The sequence below is a fragment of the Marmota marmota genome, unplaced genomic scaffold (genome assembly GCF_001458135.2).
Source record: "Marmota marmota marmota unplaced genomic scaffold, marMar, whole genome shotgun sequence".
NCBI classification, from domain to species: Eukaryota; Metazoa; Chordata; class Mammalia; order Rodentia; family Sciuridae; genus Marmota; species Marmota marmota.
Window position 1 is genome coordinate 20,217,520 of NW_026000249.1, and position 17,407 is coordinate 20,234,926.

The following is a 17,407-nucleotide window of genomic DNA, read 5'->3' on the forward strand; positions in this document are numbered from 1 at the left end:
ATTCTTTTTCATTTTTGATACTGGGGATTGAACCCAGGAGTGCTTAACTACAGTTGCTTAAGGCCTCACTAAATTGCTGAGGCTGAATTTGAACTTTTTATCTTCCTGCCTCAGCCTCCTGAGCCACTGGGATTATAGGTGTGTGCCACTATGCCTGGCTGTAAACTCTTAAATTAACTTATTCTACTGATTTTTAATTTCATTCCACTGTAGTTAGAAAAGTCTACATTATATGATTTTAATGCTTGTGAATGTATTGAGAGGTATGGCATAGAATATTGTATATTTTGGAAAGCATTTCTTGTATAATTGAGAGGTATATGTATTCTGCTATTATTGGGTGGATTGTTGTATAGATAGATGTCTATTAGGTCTTGTAAGTTAATAGGTTTTTCATATTTCTGTTTCCATGTTGATTTGCCTAAATGTTCTATTCATTATTAAAAATGAGAAATGTCCAAATATTTTTATTGAATTGTCTGTTCTCCCTTTAATTCTGTCAGTTCTTGTTTCATGTATTTTCTTAATTCTCTTTTTGTTTCTAAGATTGAATTATCCCTATTGACCTCTCATCAAGTTTGCTGATTATTTCTTCTGTATTCAGCCAGTTCAATCCTGTTTCTGAGACTCCCTAATGAAAATTTCATTCTAGTTGTGATTTTCAACTTCAGAATTTCAATCTGGTTGTTATTTATAAATTCTCTCTCTTTATTTATAATTATTTGTTAACACAAGCATACAGTCTTTGTATCTCCTAGGAATATGTCAGAGCTTATTCATGTCCTCTGTGGACATTTAATTGTTCAGATCTTCATTTAAAGTTTTTTTTTTTTCTTCTCAAAACACATGCTTATTTCAACTAGCAGTACAGCCTAAGGAAGGTGCTATGTAAAATAATTGCTACTGATTCATTTGGACAATCTGGCTGTACAACTTTGCCTGGGGAGTTAGCTATACATTAGAGCAAATAATGACAAGGTTCTGTGCATAGAATTTTTCTAGGAAGCTGCAAGACAGATCTAATAATGATGATGTTCTAGGGATAAAATAGGCCTTTTTGAGGAACTCCAATCCTGTCTACATTCTCTGGTGGATACAAAGATGCTAATTTTCATAATTTCCATGGATATAAGTCTCCTGACTTTCAAGACTACTATAGAGCTGGGAGAAAATGATGGGGAAAGGCCAAGGTAAAGAATCTCAAACGTTGCTGTTCTTACTGAAGTTTAATAGGTTAGAAATTGTTGGCAGTCCTTTAGTTAATGTCAAGAGTTCAGAAAAGATGATTTTAACAATATTTGCTAGCATTTTCATTGTTGTTGTGGACAAGTGGACTTCCAGAGTGACATATTTTCAGGCATTGAATAAGTTAAACTGTGAAAAACAAACTATGAAAAATATGGTACAATCAAGGCCTAAAGTAATACAAGATATGATGACTTGCCATTAAATATTTATACAATAGAGCAGCACCAGGGGGATACTAGCCCATTACTACTTATGCTCTACCAGTGATGTAGAATGTGCTCTCCTTGTATACCTTGAGAAATTTAATAGCTTCGTAGTACTTTTACTCTTTTTTTTGGTGGTGGGGGCCGTTATTGGGGATTGAATTCAGGGTCTTTTAACCACTGAGCCACATCCCCAGCCCTATTTTGTATTTTATTTAGAGACAGAGTCTCAATGAGTTGCTTAGCGCCTCACTTTTACTGAGGCTGGCTTTGAATTCGCCATCCTCCTACTTCAATCTCACAAGCTGCTGGGATTACAGGCATGTGCCACCATGTCTGGCCTTAGTATTTTTTAAAAACAATTGTACTTGTAAATGGACAGAATTCCTTTATTTTATTTTTATGTGGTGCTAAGGATCAAACCCAGTACCTCACACATACCAGGCAAGCACTCTGCCACTGAGCTACAGCCCCCCGGCCATAGTACTTATACTCTTAAAGTATGTTTTAGCTTATTGATTTTTTCTCTTTAATCATGTTGAAGCTTTAGGGAAAAGCAAAAGGGAATTTAAAAACGCATAAAGAAATGATAGGTCCTAGCAAGATTTCTGATGTTTGCTATTATTGTACAAGAAATCCAAACCTCAAACTACTAATGTGGGTCAACTTGCTGATTTAATTTTGTGTAAGTGTAAAAAAAATAAACAAAATCTACAAAACAATAATTAAGCTTCCACAATTGTACCTGTCTTTAAGGCAGATAGGATATCATATAATACCATCCATCCCTCCACAAATAATTAAAAATTCAAGGCTTTACTTCCATTTTTGAAAAAAAAATTCCCCCTGATTACTTTCTTTTCTAGTAAAATAATTTGAGATCCTCAAATAGCCAACATACTATATATAACAGTTCTAGTTTGAAAATTAATTATTTGATTACAATATATCTAAGTTCTGATTCCCTAAAAAATGTCTTCAAAACAGAGATTTTTCAGCCTTGGAAATGTTTATTTAATAATTTGAAAATTATTGGATTTCTTGCTTCAAATAGTTTTAAGTATTATATAGCCAAATCGGCTAGGCTCAAACAAGACTTCACTTCTCTATTGAATTCATGTACTCTTAGTTCAGCCAAGCAGAAAACAGTTAATGCCGTCATGTTTGAAAAGCTTTTATGCTGAATTTGACACAAAAGCAATCACAAAGCAGACAAAAAAGGAATTTCTCTTTCAAAAGCTGAAAGGAGAAAAATAAATGAAAACTCTGAGCCTGGGCAAATCTCTCTTGACACTGGAAACGAAAGTTTAAAATTATGATGAAGAAATAATTTTTCCAAAGAATTCATTGCCAAGTTTGGACCAATCTTAATATCCTAGGGAATGGGTTGTGAACTCAACCAAGATTCTGCCAAATTAAATAAATCCCATGATGACCACTGCTGGCAGTTTTAGGAATCAATGGCATACTATTTTTGCCTCTTATCAAAGTTCTAAATGGCACTATCTCTCATGGGATTTTGTCATGGCCTGTTGGCAGGCATTTTGATTAGGAGGGAAATCTTGTATGTTTTGCCCTAACATCTGTCTTTCTATCTCAAAAGAACATTATTGTATCAGGTCTGTAGAGGAGATCAGATGAAGACTTGTGGTTGACAAAATTAAGTATTTTCTAATTCATGTTTTTTTTTTTAACTTAAGGATTATATGGCAAAGAAATAAATGATAAATATGGACTTTTCTTAAGAACCTACACATTACTAATTGACACAATGGGCCATCTGCATTCTGTTAGGTAAATTAGGACTCTCCTGTTGCAGTTTCTTTCTATCCTGTCTGTGGTTTTAAGATAGGTTTTTCCCACATGCCATCTCAGATTTGATTTCTATTATGCGAATGGATTATTATCGTTCCTATTTCTTCTCTACTATTTTTTCTTACCATATGAAGAGTTTTTCAAAATGTCAAACTAGTAAGGAAATAAAGATGCGACTTAATGCTATAAAATTAAAAATATTATTAAAAGTTATGTAGCAATTTTGATAAAATTTATGCCATAATGCTGAACTTACAAATCAAAATTAAACATTTTACCTACGTTATTAGGAAAATTAAAATATATGTAGATAAGAACTAGAAGAGATTATATATAAAGATTAGCAATTATGGATCATTAATACATCAGGATTCTTGGTGATTTTTTAAGGTTCAGGTATGGCGATTAGTCTAGATTATAAAAGGGTGTAACAATGCTGGTGGTTGTCTTTGAAACTATTTCATTTTTGCTCATTAGTGACAGGGTAGTCATCAGTGATAATTCTTAAGGGAGGATATCTGCTGCAATCACAGCTCTTCAACTCTGATGAAGCCCACAGTCTCTCTTGCCAGTCTCAGGCACACAGGCTCAAAGAGAATTTATGAGGTAGAAAATCCTGGTCAAATTCCCCAATTTCACATCATGTCTGTTTTTACTTTCTTCCTTAAATAAAATTGTAAGTGATAATCCTGCTAATATCACTCAGTAGTGAAAGTATATCAAACATAAAGACCAGAGCTTATTTTGTTTGCCCCCAAAATTAAATTCTAAGAAGAATTTAAAAATACCAGTTTCATTTAAAATAGAGCAATTGGGTCTTTCATGGTAGAAAATAATACAAAAACTTTCCCCTGCCTGTTTTCTCTACCTGCTGGCTTATGTAAGTAATACAATATGATCTTATCTGTCAATTAATAATTACAATTGTCTTTCCTTCAGGCCCTCATGGTGTTTTCTCAATTTGTTTTAGCCACACAGACTATAGGTGGAAGAGGAAATCTGTGAGATCATCTACAAGAGTAACTGCTATGTATTCACATCATAGCTGCGTTACTGAACCTTTCTAGCCTTGTTTTCTTATTTTCAAACAGGAAGAAGAATACTTTCATAAGGGGATTTTGAAAAGATGAAATAAACCAATATATGTGAAGTGACTAGCATAGTTTTTCACAGATACCACTCACTCACTAAAAGTAAGTATTAACATTAGGAATAATTTTATTATTAACATATGTCATTCAGGGAATGAATGGGAAGATCACAGCTTTTGTTATCTTTATCTATCTTATGAACTTACATTGAATGTACAACAATATATATCATTAAATTCCTAAGTACAGAACACAAAATATCCATTTCTATAGAGAATGGTTGAGCCCTTTTTATAATGAAGTTTCAGATAGAACATTCTAGAGCATTTTGTTTTAAATTTCAAAAGTTTGACAAGGATAGTAATTGTAATACAATACTGTTTTTGTTTTATGTATTTATTTAAAACATTTACATGGTTGAGAGTAAGATCGTTTTGTTTTCTTTCACATTTCCTTTTGCCATTTTTGGTCTTATTGGAAGCCACTTACTCTTCTGAGAGCTATTAAACTCTAATCATCTTTGCCATAACTTTAAGATTCCCTTAGGTTAAGATTATTTCTCATTTGCCAATATCCAGGCTCCTCTATCCCTAATCAAATCTATCACTATATGCCTCTCATCTTTCCTTTCCCTCATCTATCTCTTACAGGCCAAATTTGTTTTCCTGCTAATTCTTTCTCATCCATTACCACTTTAGTCTATGATTTGCTAAATTCATAGTATCCTGAATTTATGGAGAATACCTTCTCGGTAAGACCAGATCCTTAGAGAATAACCACATGGATTTTGTTTCACATAGTCAGACAAGGAAATAGGAAAATGATCATTAGAAATGACTAATGCAATCTATGCTTATTCATATTAGTGAAAATAAGTATCTCATGAGAGAAAGAATTTTAGTCTACATAGATTTTGCTTCCAACAGAGCTAATGTTAAGACTTAAAATCCTATGTGGCCTTTTAATATTCTTATTGTATAAATGAAAATCTTGTTCTCATAGCAGCTTAGATCCTTTGACAAAGTGGCTATGATACAGATTGGCTAAAAGCTCATCAATTACTCTTTCTGACAATAAGTTGGAAACATAGTCTTGTCAATGAGATATGGTAGAATTTTCAAGCTCGGCTAAAAGCCCCGTGGATTGATTAACTATATTCTCTCTTCTTCTCCTCTAGTGGCCTTGGGCAGCCATATATTTAATATGATAGTTTCCAAAATTTAGAAAAGCTTATCCCCAAGTGACCATTTGGACAGAGCTCCTAAAAAGGGCTTTTTAGCTTCCATTGGGCTATGACATAATCAAGGAATGAATCTTATTATTCTTTATTGTATTTAGCTGTTGTCATTTCAGTGTTTATTTCTTATTCTAGCTTAGCATAATTTAACTTAATTTAGAAACAAAAACCTCTTAATCCAAGAAAATTATATTGTTTTCTTCTAAGATGGTATAATTAATATAAGATTCAGATATCTGTTTAGCAAAAGGCCTTTTTTAAACAGATACAAAAATCTGTAAAGGGTTTTGAAACAAGTACTCAGTCTGATCAACCTCCTATCATGCTTAAAATGGTAGGGGATTTCTGCTTAAAATTCCTTTACAGGTATTCATTCTCTAGCATTTAAGGTATTTTCTACTGATCTACAAATGCCACATTTGAAAGATTCAAATGCATGCAAAGCATCATCCATGGTGTTTTATAAAATATAATTGTTAGATAAATTTTACTTCTTTCCCTTTTTCATATCCTAAGCAGTTCTAAACTATTAAGTAGATATATATCTGGTAAAGTTTGGGAGGAAACAAGGAAAAAGTGAAGGAAAAGAAAGAAGGGAAGAATGATTTGGGCTTGAGGTCAGAGAATGGGAAGAAAAAATCAGAGTACGCCTTATTCCTGCCTTGTGCTATAGCCACTTCTCCATTTAGGCCCTCAAATAAGGTAAGGAGTAGATTTGTTATTTGTTTTTTTAGGAAGGAGTTAAACCCAAATAGCTGACTTCATGCTACTAACTAAGTGTGGTATGTACATCAATTTTGAAGTGATCTTAAAATATAGTTCAATATAAAAACCATCCCACTCTACCCAGATAAAATAAAATCAATTTAAGATTGATATTAGCCATCAATTTTCCACTTATCTCTATTCTGACTCAAAAGTTACTTCAATTTAAATGTAATTTTCCTTTAATAAATTTATATTAAAAATCATTAATATTTAATCCATGGCATAATTTTACTCAGTTTACCAGTATTTTGTTTTGAGAATAAATCTTTGATACTAACCTTCGTCTCAGTGATTTTCTTTTGGATTGTATCCATTATATAAGGACCCTCCTTCCATGATTCAAGTTTGGCTCTGGCCTGTCCTAAGACCTGCTCAGCTTCTTCCTTAGCTTCCAGCCATTGTGTTGAATCCTTTAACATTTCATTCAATTGTTGCCTCCGATTCTGAAGGTGTTCCTGTACTTCATCCCACTGATTCTGAATTCTTTCAACTGTAATGAAAGGAAAAATGAACACTGATGAATAATAGTCTGGAGAAGACATTTTCAATTTAACATCCAAACATTATCTCATGTTTATATTGCTCATTGAAAAACATTGTTCACTGCATTAACACTAGGACAATAGATAAGATTCCTTACTTTTTTCACATGCTAAACATGATTTCTGTTAAATTATCTTCCTGAAGAAGACCTAGAACACATATATGTGTGTATACACATATATATGTTTATATATATTCATATAAATTTTTAAAACATTTTTTAGTTGTAGATGAATACAAAACCTTTATTTTATTTATTTTTATGTAGTGCTCAGGTTTAAATCCAGTGCCTCACACATGCTAGGCAATCTCTCTACCACTGAGCCACAACCCCAGTGCCTATATGTATAAATTTCAACTATTTTGTCAATCCCCAGAGTCAAATATGAGTCATCATTTAGAAAGGTTCTACAGCAGAATGCCCAAATCTCCTCACCATTACTATTCATTAGCCCAATTTTTAGTACCAGAGTTTGCATTTTATTGCCTGAAGGATTTTGGATGGCAAAGCAAATTCTTGTGGTAACAGAAATCCAAGTGGCAGGGTAAACATATTGAAGTTGATATCTCTTCACCATGTCCTAGGAACAGCCTATCACTAATGACTGATCATAGGAATTTGGGTATGGACACTCTTATGCCCTTATGGGAGATAACTCTGAGGCATGTGTCTTCCAAGGGATCTAGAGTTTCCCTGGAGGGAGAAATTTGCAGTGGCTTACAGTGGTAGCTGGTTGATAATGTAGCATCTTTTATTGGCTAACTTGCTTCCGTTTTCTTACTTCCTCACTCCTCTGATATTTCCCTTACCTCCTAAATAAACCACTTTTCTTAGAATCTTCTGAGGAACCTCAAGAGTAGTTAGGTGTATTGGAAATTTCTTTTAACAACATTAAAGAATTCATGTGGAGTACATTTTGTGCAATTGGCTTATATTGAGGCTATTTTTGGCATCATTATGAGTCTAAGAGAAGTCCTTTAGATTTGGTTAAGAAATCCTTTATTTAGAATATTAACAACAAATAGGATTACATTTTTTTCTAAACAACTTCTTTAAATTGGTATCAAAAATAGAAATAATGCTGTAGAAAATAAACAAAATTACCAACCTCTTTATCCTTTAACAATGAAACCTAACAGAGATTCTAGATTCTTCCCTAACCCTCATCTAACATTATATATATATATAGTTTGTGTGTGTGCACATACACACACACACATACACACACACACACACAATCAGTTACAAATTTCCTTCATACATACCTTCTTCCCTGTTTCTAATGGAAAGCACTGCAATTTTTTCCCCCTTCATGTCTGTAGTATACTGTATACAAATCTTCTGCCCCAAGTTTTAGTTTTACATTATAAATTCTACCCTGGAGAAAGATTAGTAACTAATATAAATTTGTTCACTTTACTCCCTATTTAAAACCTGCTATAGCTTGAGTATGGTTTGTCTCCACAACTCCTGTTGAGGCTTGCTCTACAAGAGAGCATTATTGGGAAGGGAGACACAGTGGGAGATGGTCATTGGTATACTTGTGAATTCAGTAATGCCTTTTTCAGCTGAGTGAACTCTTGCTCTCACCAGACTGAATTAGTTACTGTGAGAGTAGGTTGTTATAGAGCAAGACTGCCTCTCAAGTTTTGCCTCTGCTGTGGTTTGGTTCTTAAATGTCCCCCCAATGGTCTATGTGTTAAAGGCTTATTCCTGGGGCTAGGTTTGTGGCTCAGTGGTAGAGCACTCATCTAGCATGTGCAAGACCCTGGGTTTGATTCTCAGCACTGCATAAAAATAAATAAATAAAATAAAGGCATTGTGTCTGACTATAACTAAAAAATAATATTAGAAAAAAAGGCTTATTCCTCAGCCCATAACATTATTAGGAGGTATTAAATCTTTAGCAGGTGGGGTCTAGTGGAAGGAAGTTAGGTTCTTGGGGATGTGCCCTTGAAAGGGACATTGGAACCCTGCCCCTGCTACTTTCTACCCACCATGAGGTAAGCATCTTTCTCATGGCACTCTCCCACCAGGATGTACTGCCTCATCACAGGTCCAAAGGCAAAAGAACCAAGGGATCATGGACTGAAACCTCTGAAACCGTGAGTCAAAATTAACCTTTCTTTCCCCTAAGTTTATTCTATCAGGTATTTTATTTTCATAGTGACTGAATGTTGAATAGCAAAGACTCTTTCACATACACCCATTTGCCCTTCCACTTTCCACCATAAGTTGAAATATCATGATATTCTTACTAGAAGCTGAAAAGATGTCAGTACCATACTCTTGGACTTCTTAGACTTCAGAATCAGAAGTCAAACTAAGCCTCTTTTTTTTTTTTTTGACAAATTATCTGGTTTTAGTGATTCCGCAATAGCAACAGAAAATACACTAAAAAAACTTTTCAATACCTCCCCACTGATTCTGGAGTATCTTAGCTTTATAGACATATTCCTATTGTTTGGACTGTGTGATCTAAGAGGTTTATCTACAAAGGAATAAGTCACAACATAAGCAGGGTATAAGAAAACCACTCCAGAAAATCCAAGAACCTTGTAGCAGTAGAGTTGTTAGAATGTCTAGACCAAAAGGCAGGAGGGAAAGAAGTGGTCAGAAACAGAGAATCATAATGAGAAACCACCTTGAGAAAAAGCAGTAACATTTTATCAAGAGACACAGTAAGCCTGTGGCAACCTCACAAGCAGGGAATTAGGAGCATAAATATCCTAATCTCATTTTGCCTACTCTCTTAAGTTTCCTATTAGGGCTCCCCAGTGCCTAAACCAACTGGAAGCCAGAGAGCCTGGGAGCTCAATGGTGACACAGGCCAGCCTCCCAGAATAGAGAGCAGGATAGAGAATGGCAAAGATTGGCTATGGATGAACAAACAAAATGTACATAGCACAGTACCATGAAATTATGTTTCTTACTTCAGGATGTAAGTAAACTCCTTTTTAATAAATCAGGCCACCTCCATACAGTTATGAGAAGTTGTAAATGAGTTAAAGAATTACTTAAGATATTTTGTAAATAGGATCAGGGCTAGACAGACTCTACAAAACCAGTGATTGGGTCATGAAATCAAGAATCTGGTAATCAAGATAGGTATAACTCAGTGGTTGGCACTCATTGTAGACTACTATTTTTATTGAGTTTATTTCTATTTGAGAGTTTTCTGTGCATTAAGAAAGCAGTCAGTATATTACATTCTGACTTTGATTAACATATTAACTTGTGTTTAAATAGCAGTCTCTATAACCTTTGAACACCATTGTTTTGTTTAATTTATTATCATTACTGCTCCACTTAGTATTGGGAAGCCCATTATAATTGAGGATTTATAGTTACTGATTAGTCTTCTACTTAATTTTTTGTTTGTAAAATTAATAGGATAAATACTATTATAAGAAAGCTGTTTAATATAAAATAAAATGTAGCTCATTGTTCTGAAGTATTTTCCACTGGTCACAGAAACAACTGATATTACAATTGAACACTTTTTTGGGGGTGCCAGGGATTAAACTTGGGGGCACATAACCACTGAACCATATGCTCATCACCTTTTTATTTTTTTAATTTTGAGACAGGGTTGCTTAGGGATTCACTAAGTTGCTGAGGCTGGCTTTGAACATGCTATCCTCTTGCTTCAGCCTCCTGGGCTGCTGGCATTAGAGGAGTGCACCACCAATCCTGGCTCAATTACACACTATTTTTAACTTGTAATAGAAGGATACATTAGTTTGTATACTTGGCACATTTTTTACTTAATCTATTGTTATAAACTATAGATATATAAAAGTAATAAAATTTATTTTCCTTAAAAATAGTCTGTGATTTCAGTTTGTCTTAACTTTAGTTAGCTTTAATTACTGACATTTTACTGTGTTAGATATTGTTTTAGAATGCCAAATGGCTTTTACATAAACATGGTGAGCTGTTTGGATTCATCCCAGTGAGTATATTATATATGTATAATTAATTTTGATATCATAGATAGTCTGTATTTTAAAAAGGTCATCATTTGACATCAGGATGAAGTAAAGCAGTTCCTCCTATTATGTGGGTATATATTTTTAATTGTGGAAAAAAGAGGGAACTTTTATAGCCTGGACTGAATTTGAGACAAACATATCATTTGAGTGCTTGTTCAATCATATTAATGGAATATTTTTAGCCTAAAGTGGTTATATATGCATAGTAGGGTAAGATAAAATGGTACATTGGGATGTACATTCCACTGAGAGTGTGCCTTTTCACTCTTGACCTTCAACTACACATTATAACTAGGTACTACTTAACTAAATAAATTTATAGGTTACAGGATCATTTAATAATCCATCTACACCTGAATAGACCCTACCCAAACATTTATCCATCTAGCCATACAGTTGCCATTTCATTCTCCATCTACTAGCTAACAAGTGTAATGTCAAGTACTGGGAAAACAAAGAAGCCTAAGACAGATTCCCTGGCATATGGCTTGGACATTTGTTAGATAGTGTTGCTATTCTCTATCTACCTGAAGAATACATGATGATCTAGGTTAAAATAATGAGTCAATCTTGGACCTGCAATGACAGGTTTTGAGGGTCATTCAAATAGGAGTATAATTGTACATAGACTGGATGGTCTATAGCATAGTTACACACTTTGGGGGAGAGAGGGAAAAGTTTGGGATTGAAAATTGCTGCAGAGAAGTAAAAACTGAAACCATTAATGCATTCTGATAAGTATGACATATAAATTGAGCAGAGCAGAGGTTTGAGGATGGAGTCTTGGAAAATACAACAAACAAAGAATGAATAAAACAAAAGGAGCCAATAAAATAAAGGTGAGAGGTATAAGAGGAATATCAGGAAAGCATACTCTCATAGAGCATGAAAAAGAAACATTTTTTTAAATGATAGTGGTTAAAAATTTTAAATGCCAAAGATGTAACAAGAGATAACAATGTCATCATTAGGTAAAAAGACTTTCCTTGTTCCTCTTATGTGCAGTGATTTTCTCCCACAAGTGTTCTCTAGGTTTACTTATTTTGTTATTAATTTAGTGCCACTGCATTAACTCTGTGTTTGTGTGTGCATGTTTTTCATAAAACATCTTCAGTATCATGTTTACTAGTAGAATACCCTTATTTGATAAAAAAAAAATTAGAGGTTAAATGATATGATGGGCCAGAGTATCCTATGATCCAAAACCAATTCATAGTCTTTCTCTAACATTCTTAAAATAATTATAGGTTAGACAGAATGTGTTGGTAAGTCATTTTGCCGCAATCTTTTTAATCAAATCACAGACTAATGTACAAAAGTCCTTCTCATTATATCTATCAATTAAGGATATTTTATAGGCATTTTAAAATTTTTGAATATACTGAGCTCTAGAGAATAACAGCCATAAATATCATAAATATTATATTGTTTTTTTTTTAATTTTTTTATTGTTGGTTGTTCAAAACATTGCATAGTTCTTGATATATCATATTTCACACTTTGATTCAAGTGGGTTATGAACTCCCATTTTTACCCGGTATACAAATTGCAGAATCACATCAGTTACACATCCATTGATTTACATATTGCCATACTAGTGTCTGTTGTATTCTGCTGCCTTTCCTATCCTCTACTATCTCCCCTCCCCTCCCCTCCCCTCTTCTCTCTCTACCCCCTCTACTGTCATTCATTTCTCCCCCTTGTATTATTTTCCTCTTTCCCCTCACTTCCTCTTGTATGAAATTTTGTATAACCCTGAGGGTCTCCTTCCATTTCCATGCAATTTCCCTTNATATATATATATATATATATATATACACACACACACACACACACACACACACACTTTTCATTATACATGTTAAAAAATAAAATTTAAAAATGTTATTTATCTTGTAAAATATACTCTCTATATAATTTTGGACAATTATATTTTTCAAAGGGGATATAACATATATAATATGCATCACTTTGATTGTTGTAAATAAGAGATTCAATGATTTTACTGTGAGCAAACTGTAATTTAGGCCTTAGATTTATGGGATAAAGAACATTTCAGAAATACTTATGGGTCAGTGAACTGGACTAGACTCCCAGCAGCAAATCATCATATATAGACTACTTAAGCAGCCATTCACCTAGTTAATAAAGGAAACAAAGCAGTATAATTGATTTACATAACTGTCCTAAGAATAGAACCTGTAAAAACATACACAAAAATATTAAGTTTTACATGTATTTCATTTTGAATGAAAGCAAATGTAAAATCTGATACAAATGAAGCTGCTGTCCTGAAACTGGTTCAGTGTGGTAGTTAGGCACCATATAGGCCTAAATAATTGTCCATAATTGGGTAACAATTCAAACTACAGAATTTCACCACACTTGTGACACTTCACTAAGGAGATTGATAGACCAAAGATGTATTATGGCAATGTACTTGGTCACTAGAGCCCACACTGTTAGATTTACATTTACACCAGATTCATCTGACATACAAAAGTGAAATAATAATAAAATATATGCACATAAACCCAGACAATCTGTGCATGTTTGTAATTGAAGAGCTACACAAATATACACATTTCTTCTCACTGAGGTCCATTGTGGAAAGCTTTGCAACTGATTTGTGCAGTAAATAGATGATGGATAATGAAGGAAAATAAATAACCAATACTAAGATTCAGGATGACAGACTGGGACCCAGCATGTGTCCTGATTTATGAATCTCCACAAGTGTCAAATTGGAAACTCAGCAATCATGTCAAGAACCATAATATTGCAGACAAAGAAACAGTTCAGTTGATTAAGTACTAACCAATCTTTCACTTCAAGTTTTTAAACCAGCTATGCTTGATTATCAATACACATTCTTGACTGATATAAATTCCCACATCTCTCCTAGGGAAGAATGTTACTTAAAAAACGAGAGACAACTGCCTTTTTGAGTGTATACTGCTACTGAACAAAGCAAGGAAATTTCTTCACTGAAAGTACAGACCAACAATAAGAAGTTAGCATGACTGAGTTTTATAAAGCAACCTTGACTACCAGTTTGTCCTGGGTTATAGCCCTGGATTTGTGATAAAATAGCTCATTTAATTTGGATAAGTTGGTTAGCCATCGTTTCCTTAGCTACAAAATGAAAATAGTTACTGTGCAACCACAGAAAGATCATGAAGGTAAAATTCAGTGATAAATAAAAGCATAAAGGACCATACTAAGGAAAGGTGTTATTGTTTTTCTGTATAAAGATGGTTAAACAATGGATTATAGTTATCAGCAACTGTTCATGATCTGCTAGGACGTTGTTTTTGTCAGCTTTTTTTGCTACTGTGATAAAAGAACCTGACCAGAGCAATTATAGAGTAGGAAAGGTTTATTTGAGGGCTCATGGTTTCAGAGGTCTTAGTCTATAGAAGGCTGGCTTCATTCCTCAGGGCTCGAGGTAAAGGAGAACATCATGGTAGAAGAATGTGGCAGAGGGAAGCAGCTCACATGATGATCAGGAAGCAGAGAGAATGGTCTCCACTTGCTAGATATGAATACATACCCCAAAGCCATACCCCAATTCCCACCTCCTCCAGCCACACCCTACCACTTCAGTTACCACTCAGTTAATCCCTACCAGAGGATTAATTCACTGATTGGATTAAGACTCTTATAACCCAATCATTTCTCCTCTGAACCTTCTTGTCTTGTCTCACACATGAGTTTTTTGGGGGACAATTCACATCCAAACCATAACAAACTACACACTATGGATCTCAGTGACTCTACAGAGTACATAAGAATTCCAGATAAAAAATACCAATTTGGAAGAGTTAAATTTCAGGTAAATATTTGAGGTTATTTGAATGGTTGAAGAATGACAGATATGTTTAACTGTGGGCAAGAGTGAGGAAAAATGATGCCAACTGCAGTTAAAACAATGAACTCTAGCCAGGTGCAGAGGTACACACTTGTAATCCCAATGACTTGGAAGACTGGGGTAGGAGGATGTCAAGTTCAAGGCCAACATCAGCAACTTAGTGAAACCCTGTCTTGAAATAAAAAATAAAAGGGCTGAAGACCTAGTTTCAAACCTCAGTATCACAAAAACAAACAAACAAACAGCAATGACAAAAATCAAAGGCTCTGAACTATTGTTCATGGGACTTGGGGAGAACATATGGGGGAATCACCACAGACTTTCAAAAGTGTGACTTTTAAAAGCATATAAGAAATTGTGTAACTGATGTGATTCTGCAATCTGTGTATGGGGTGAAGGTGGGAGCTCATAACCCACTTGAATCAAAGTGTCGAATATGATATGTCAAGAAATTTGTAATGTTTTGAACAACCCACAATAAAAAATTAAAAAAAAAGAAATTGAAAAATATCAAAATATAAATAATGAAAATTCAGAGAATATCAATATTAGTAATTAAAATTACAGAAACTTCTGCAAGTCATTTAAATATGGTTCTGTAGAAGTCTATAGTTAAGATTATTGAAAGAAGTCTCAATACTAATCCACTAAAAAGAAGAAACAGCAAACATGCTAACTCTGTAGTTAGTATAATGTGCATGTGCTCCATTTAGGAATAGGAAAGGAGGAATGTGGTTGCTGGACTGATATAAGATAAAATGTCGATGGCATAAAAGACCAGAAAGCTAAGAAGAGAGGTCAATTATTGTCATATAATAAAATCCTAGTCATTATGACCAAGTAGAATTTTCTGCTTTTCCTCTAAACCTCAAAAAATGCAGAAAATGTCATGCATTTTTCTGAAAGACAGAACCATAATAAATGATTAAATTAAAAATACACTAGAATATTAGCCTAACACTTAAGGTTAATTTGTAACATGGAAAAGATCAATAATTTAGTAGTATTTTCACCTCAGTTTTCTCCTCTGTAATATGGGGATAATAATAAAAAGAAGGTTAATAGTCTATAAAGATGAAAGAAATAACACACATAAGGCACTTGCAAAATGTCTGGCCCATAACTAACTCTCAATTATAGGGTTAAAGATGGCAATCATATACTTTTGTAACACAATTGGACCTCTCTGGGCTTCTTAAATTCTGAGTCAAGAAGCAAAGGGGGGTAGATTGGATATTCCCTGGGGTTCCTTCCAGCTTTAATAATCTGTGAAATACATGTTCCCTGATGCTTCTGTGAGAGATGGAGGTTCACCTTACCAGGTTATTGTGAAGAATTTTGCTATCACAGTACCTAGATGAAAAATAGCATGTCAATAGTCTTATTGCTTCCATGGATAGACCTTTTAATATTTAATCTTGCTCATGTTCATATAGTCAGTCATGCTAAAAGTCAGATAAATTCCAACTAGCTTTAAAAAATGTTTTCTTGGTTGATGATATGTATTTGTATCTCGATAGAGGCATGCATTATTCAGGTATACTCATTTATCAAAACACACTGGTATACCTGAGATTTGTGGTATCTAAATCTTCTCACCAACAAACAAAAATAATATGGATGAATATTTTGAGCTCCAGTTAATAGTATGCATGTTGAAGTGTTTAGGGGTAAATGAAACTGATATCACAAACTTACTTTGAAATGCATCAGAATATAATAGGGGTTGGTGAACAGATAAAGGGATAATATGATACAACAGAATATGGATGATGGATTCATGGGCACTCACTCTACAATTCTTTCAGCTTTCTATGCAGTTGAAAATTTTCAAAGTAGGAGTCTTATTAAGGAAGTTGGGGCCTAATTTGACATGATGCACATTTGAGCCTACTTTTTTCTTCTATTAGGCACAAGGTCTCTGGTTTAATTCCTAGATCCTTGATCCACTTTGAGTTGAGTTTTGTGCATGGTGAGAGATAGAAGGTTAATTTAATTTAATTTTGTTACATGTGGATTTCCAGTTTTCCCAGCACCTTTTGTTGAAGAGGCTATCTTTTCTCCAATATATGCTTTTGGCACCTATGTCTAATATAAGGCAATTGTAATTATGTGGTTAGACTCTGTGTGCTCTATTCTGAACCATTGGTCTACAGACCTATTTTGGTGCCAACACCATGCTGTTTCTGTTACTATTGCTCTGTATTATTGTTTAAGGTCTAGAATAGTAATTCCACCAGCTTCACTCTTCTTGCTAAAGATTGCTTTGGCTATTCTGGGTCTCTTGTTTTTCCAGATAGTAATAGAAAAAGCAATCATGAAATCTATGAGGAATGTCATTGGGATTTTGATTGGGATTGCATTGAATCTGTATAGTGATTTTGGTAGTATGGCCATTTTGACAATATTAATTCTGCCTATCCAAGAACAAGGGAGATCTTTCCATCTTCTAAGGTCTTCTTTAATGTCTTTCTTTAGCATTCTGTAGTTTTCATTGTAGAGGTCTTCCACCTCTTTTGTTAGGTTGATTCCCAAGTATTTTTTGAGGCTATTGTGAATGTGGTAGTTTTCTTAGTTTCTCTTTCTGAGGATTTGCCACTGATGTACAGAAATGCCTTTGATTTATGGGTGTTGA

General features: G+C 34.0%; 1 protein-coding gene across 1 annotated transcript in view; it reads right to left on the reverse strand.

Moving 5' to 3' along the window:
- The window catches only part of Dmd (dystrophin), a 1,737,386-nt gene that overhangs the window by 595,135 nt on the left and 1,124,844 nt on the right, over positions 1–17,407 (reverse strand). The window contains exon 48 of the mRNA XM_048796385.1: positions 6,641–6,852. Coding sequence (XP_048652342.1) covers positions 6,641–6,852 — 212 coding nt within the window. The remainder of the gene's footprint in view (positions 1–6,640; positions 6,853–17,407) is intronic.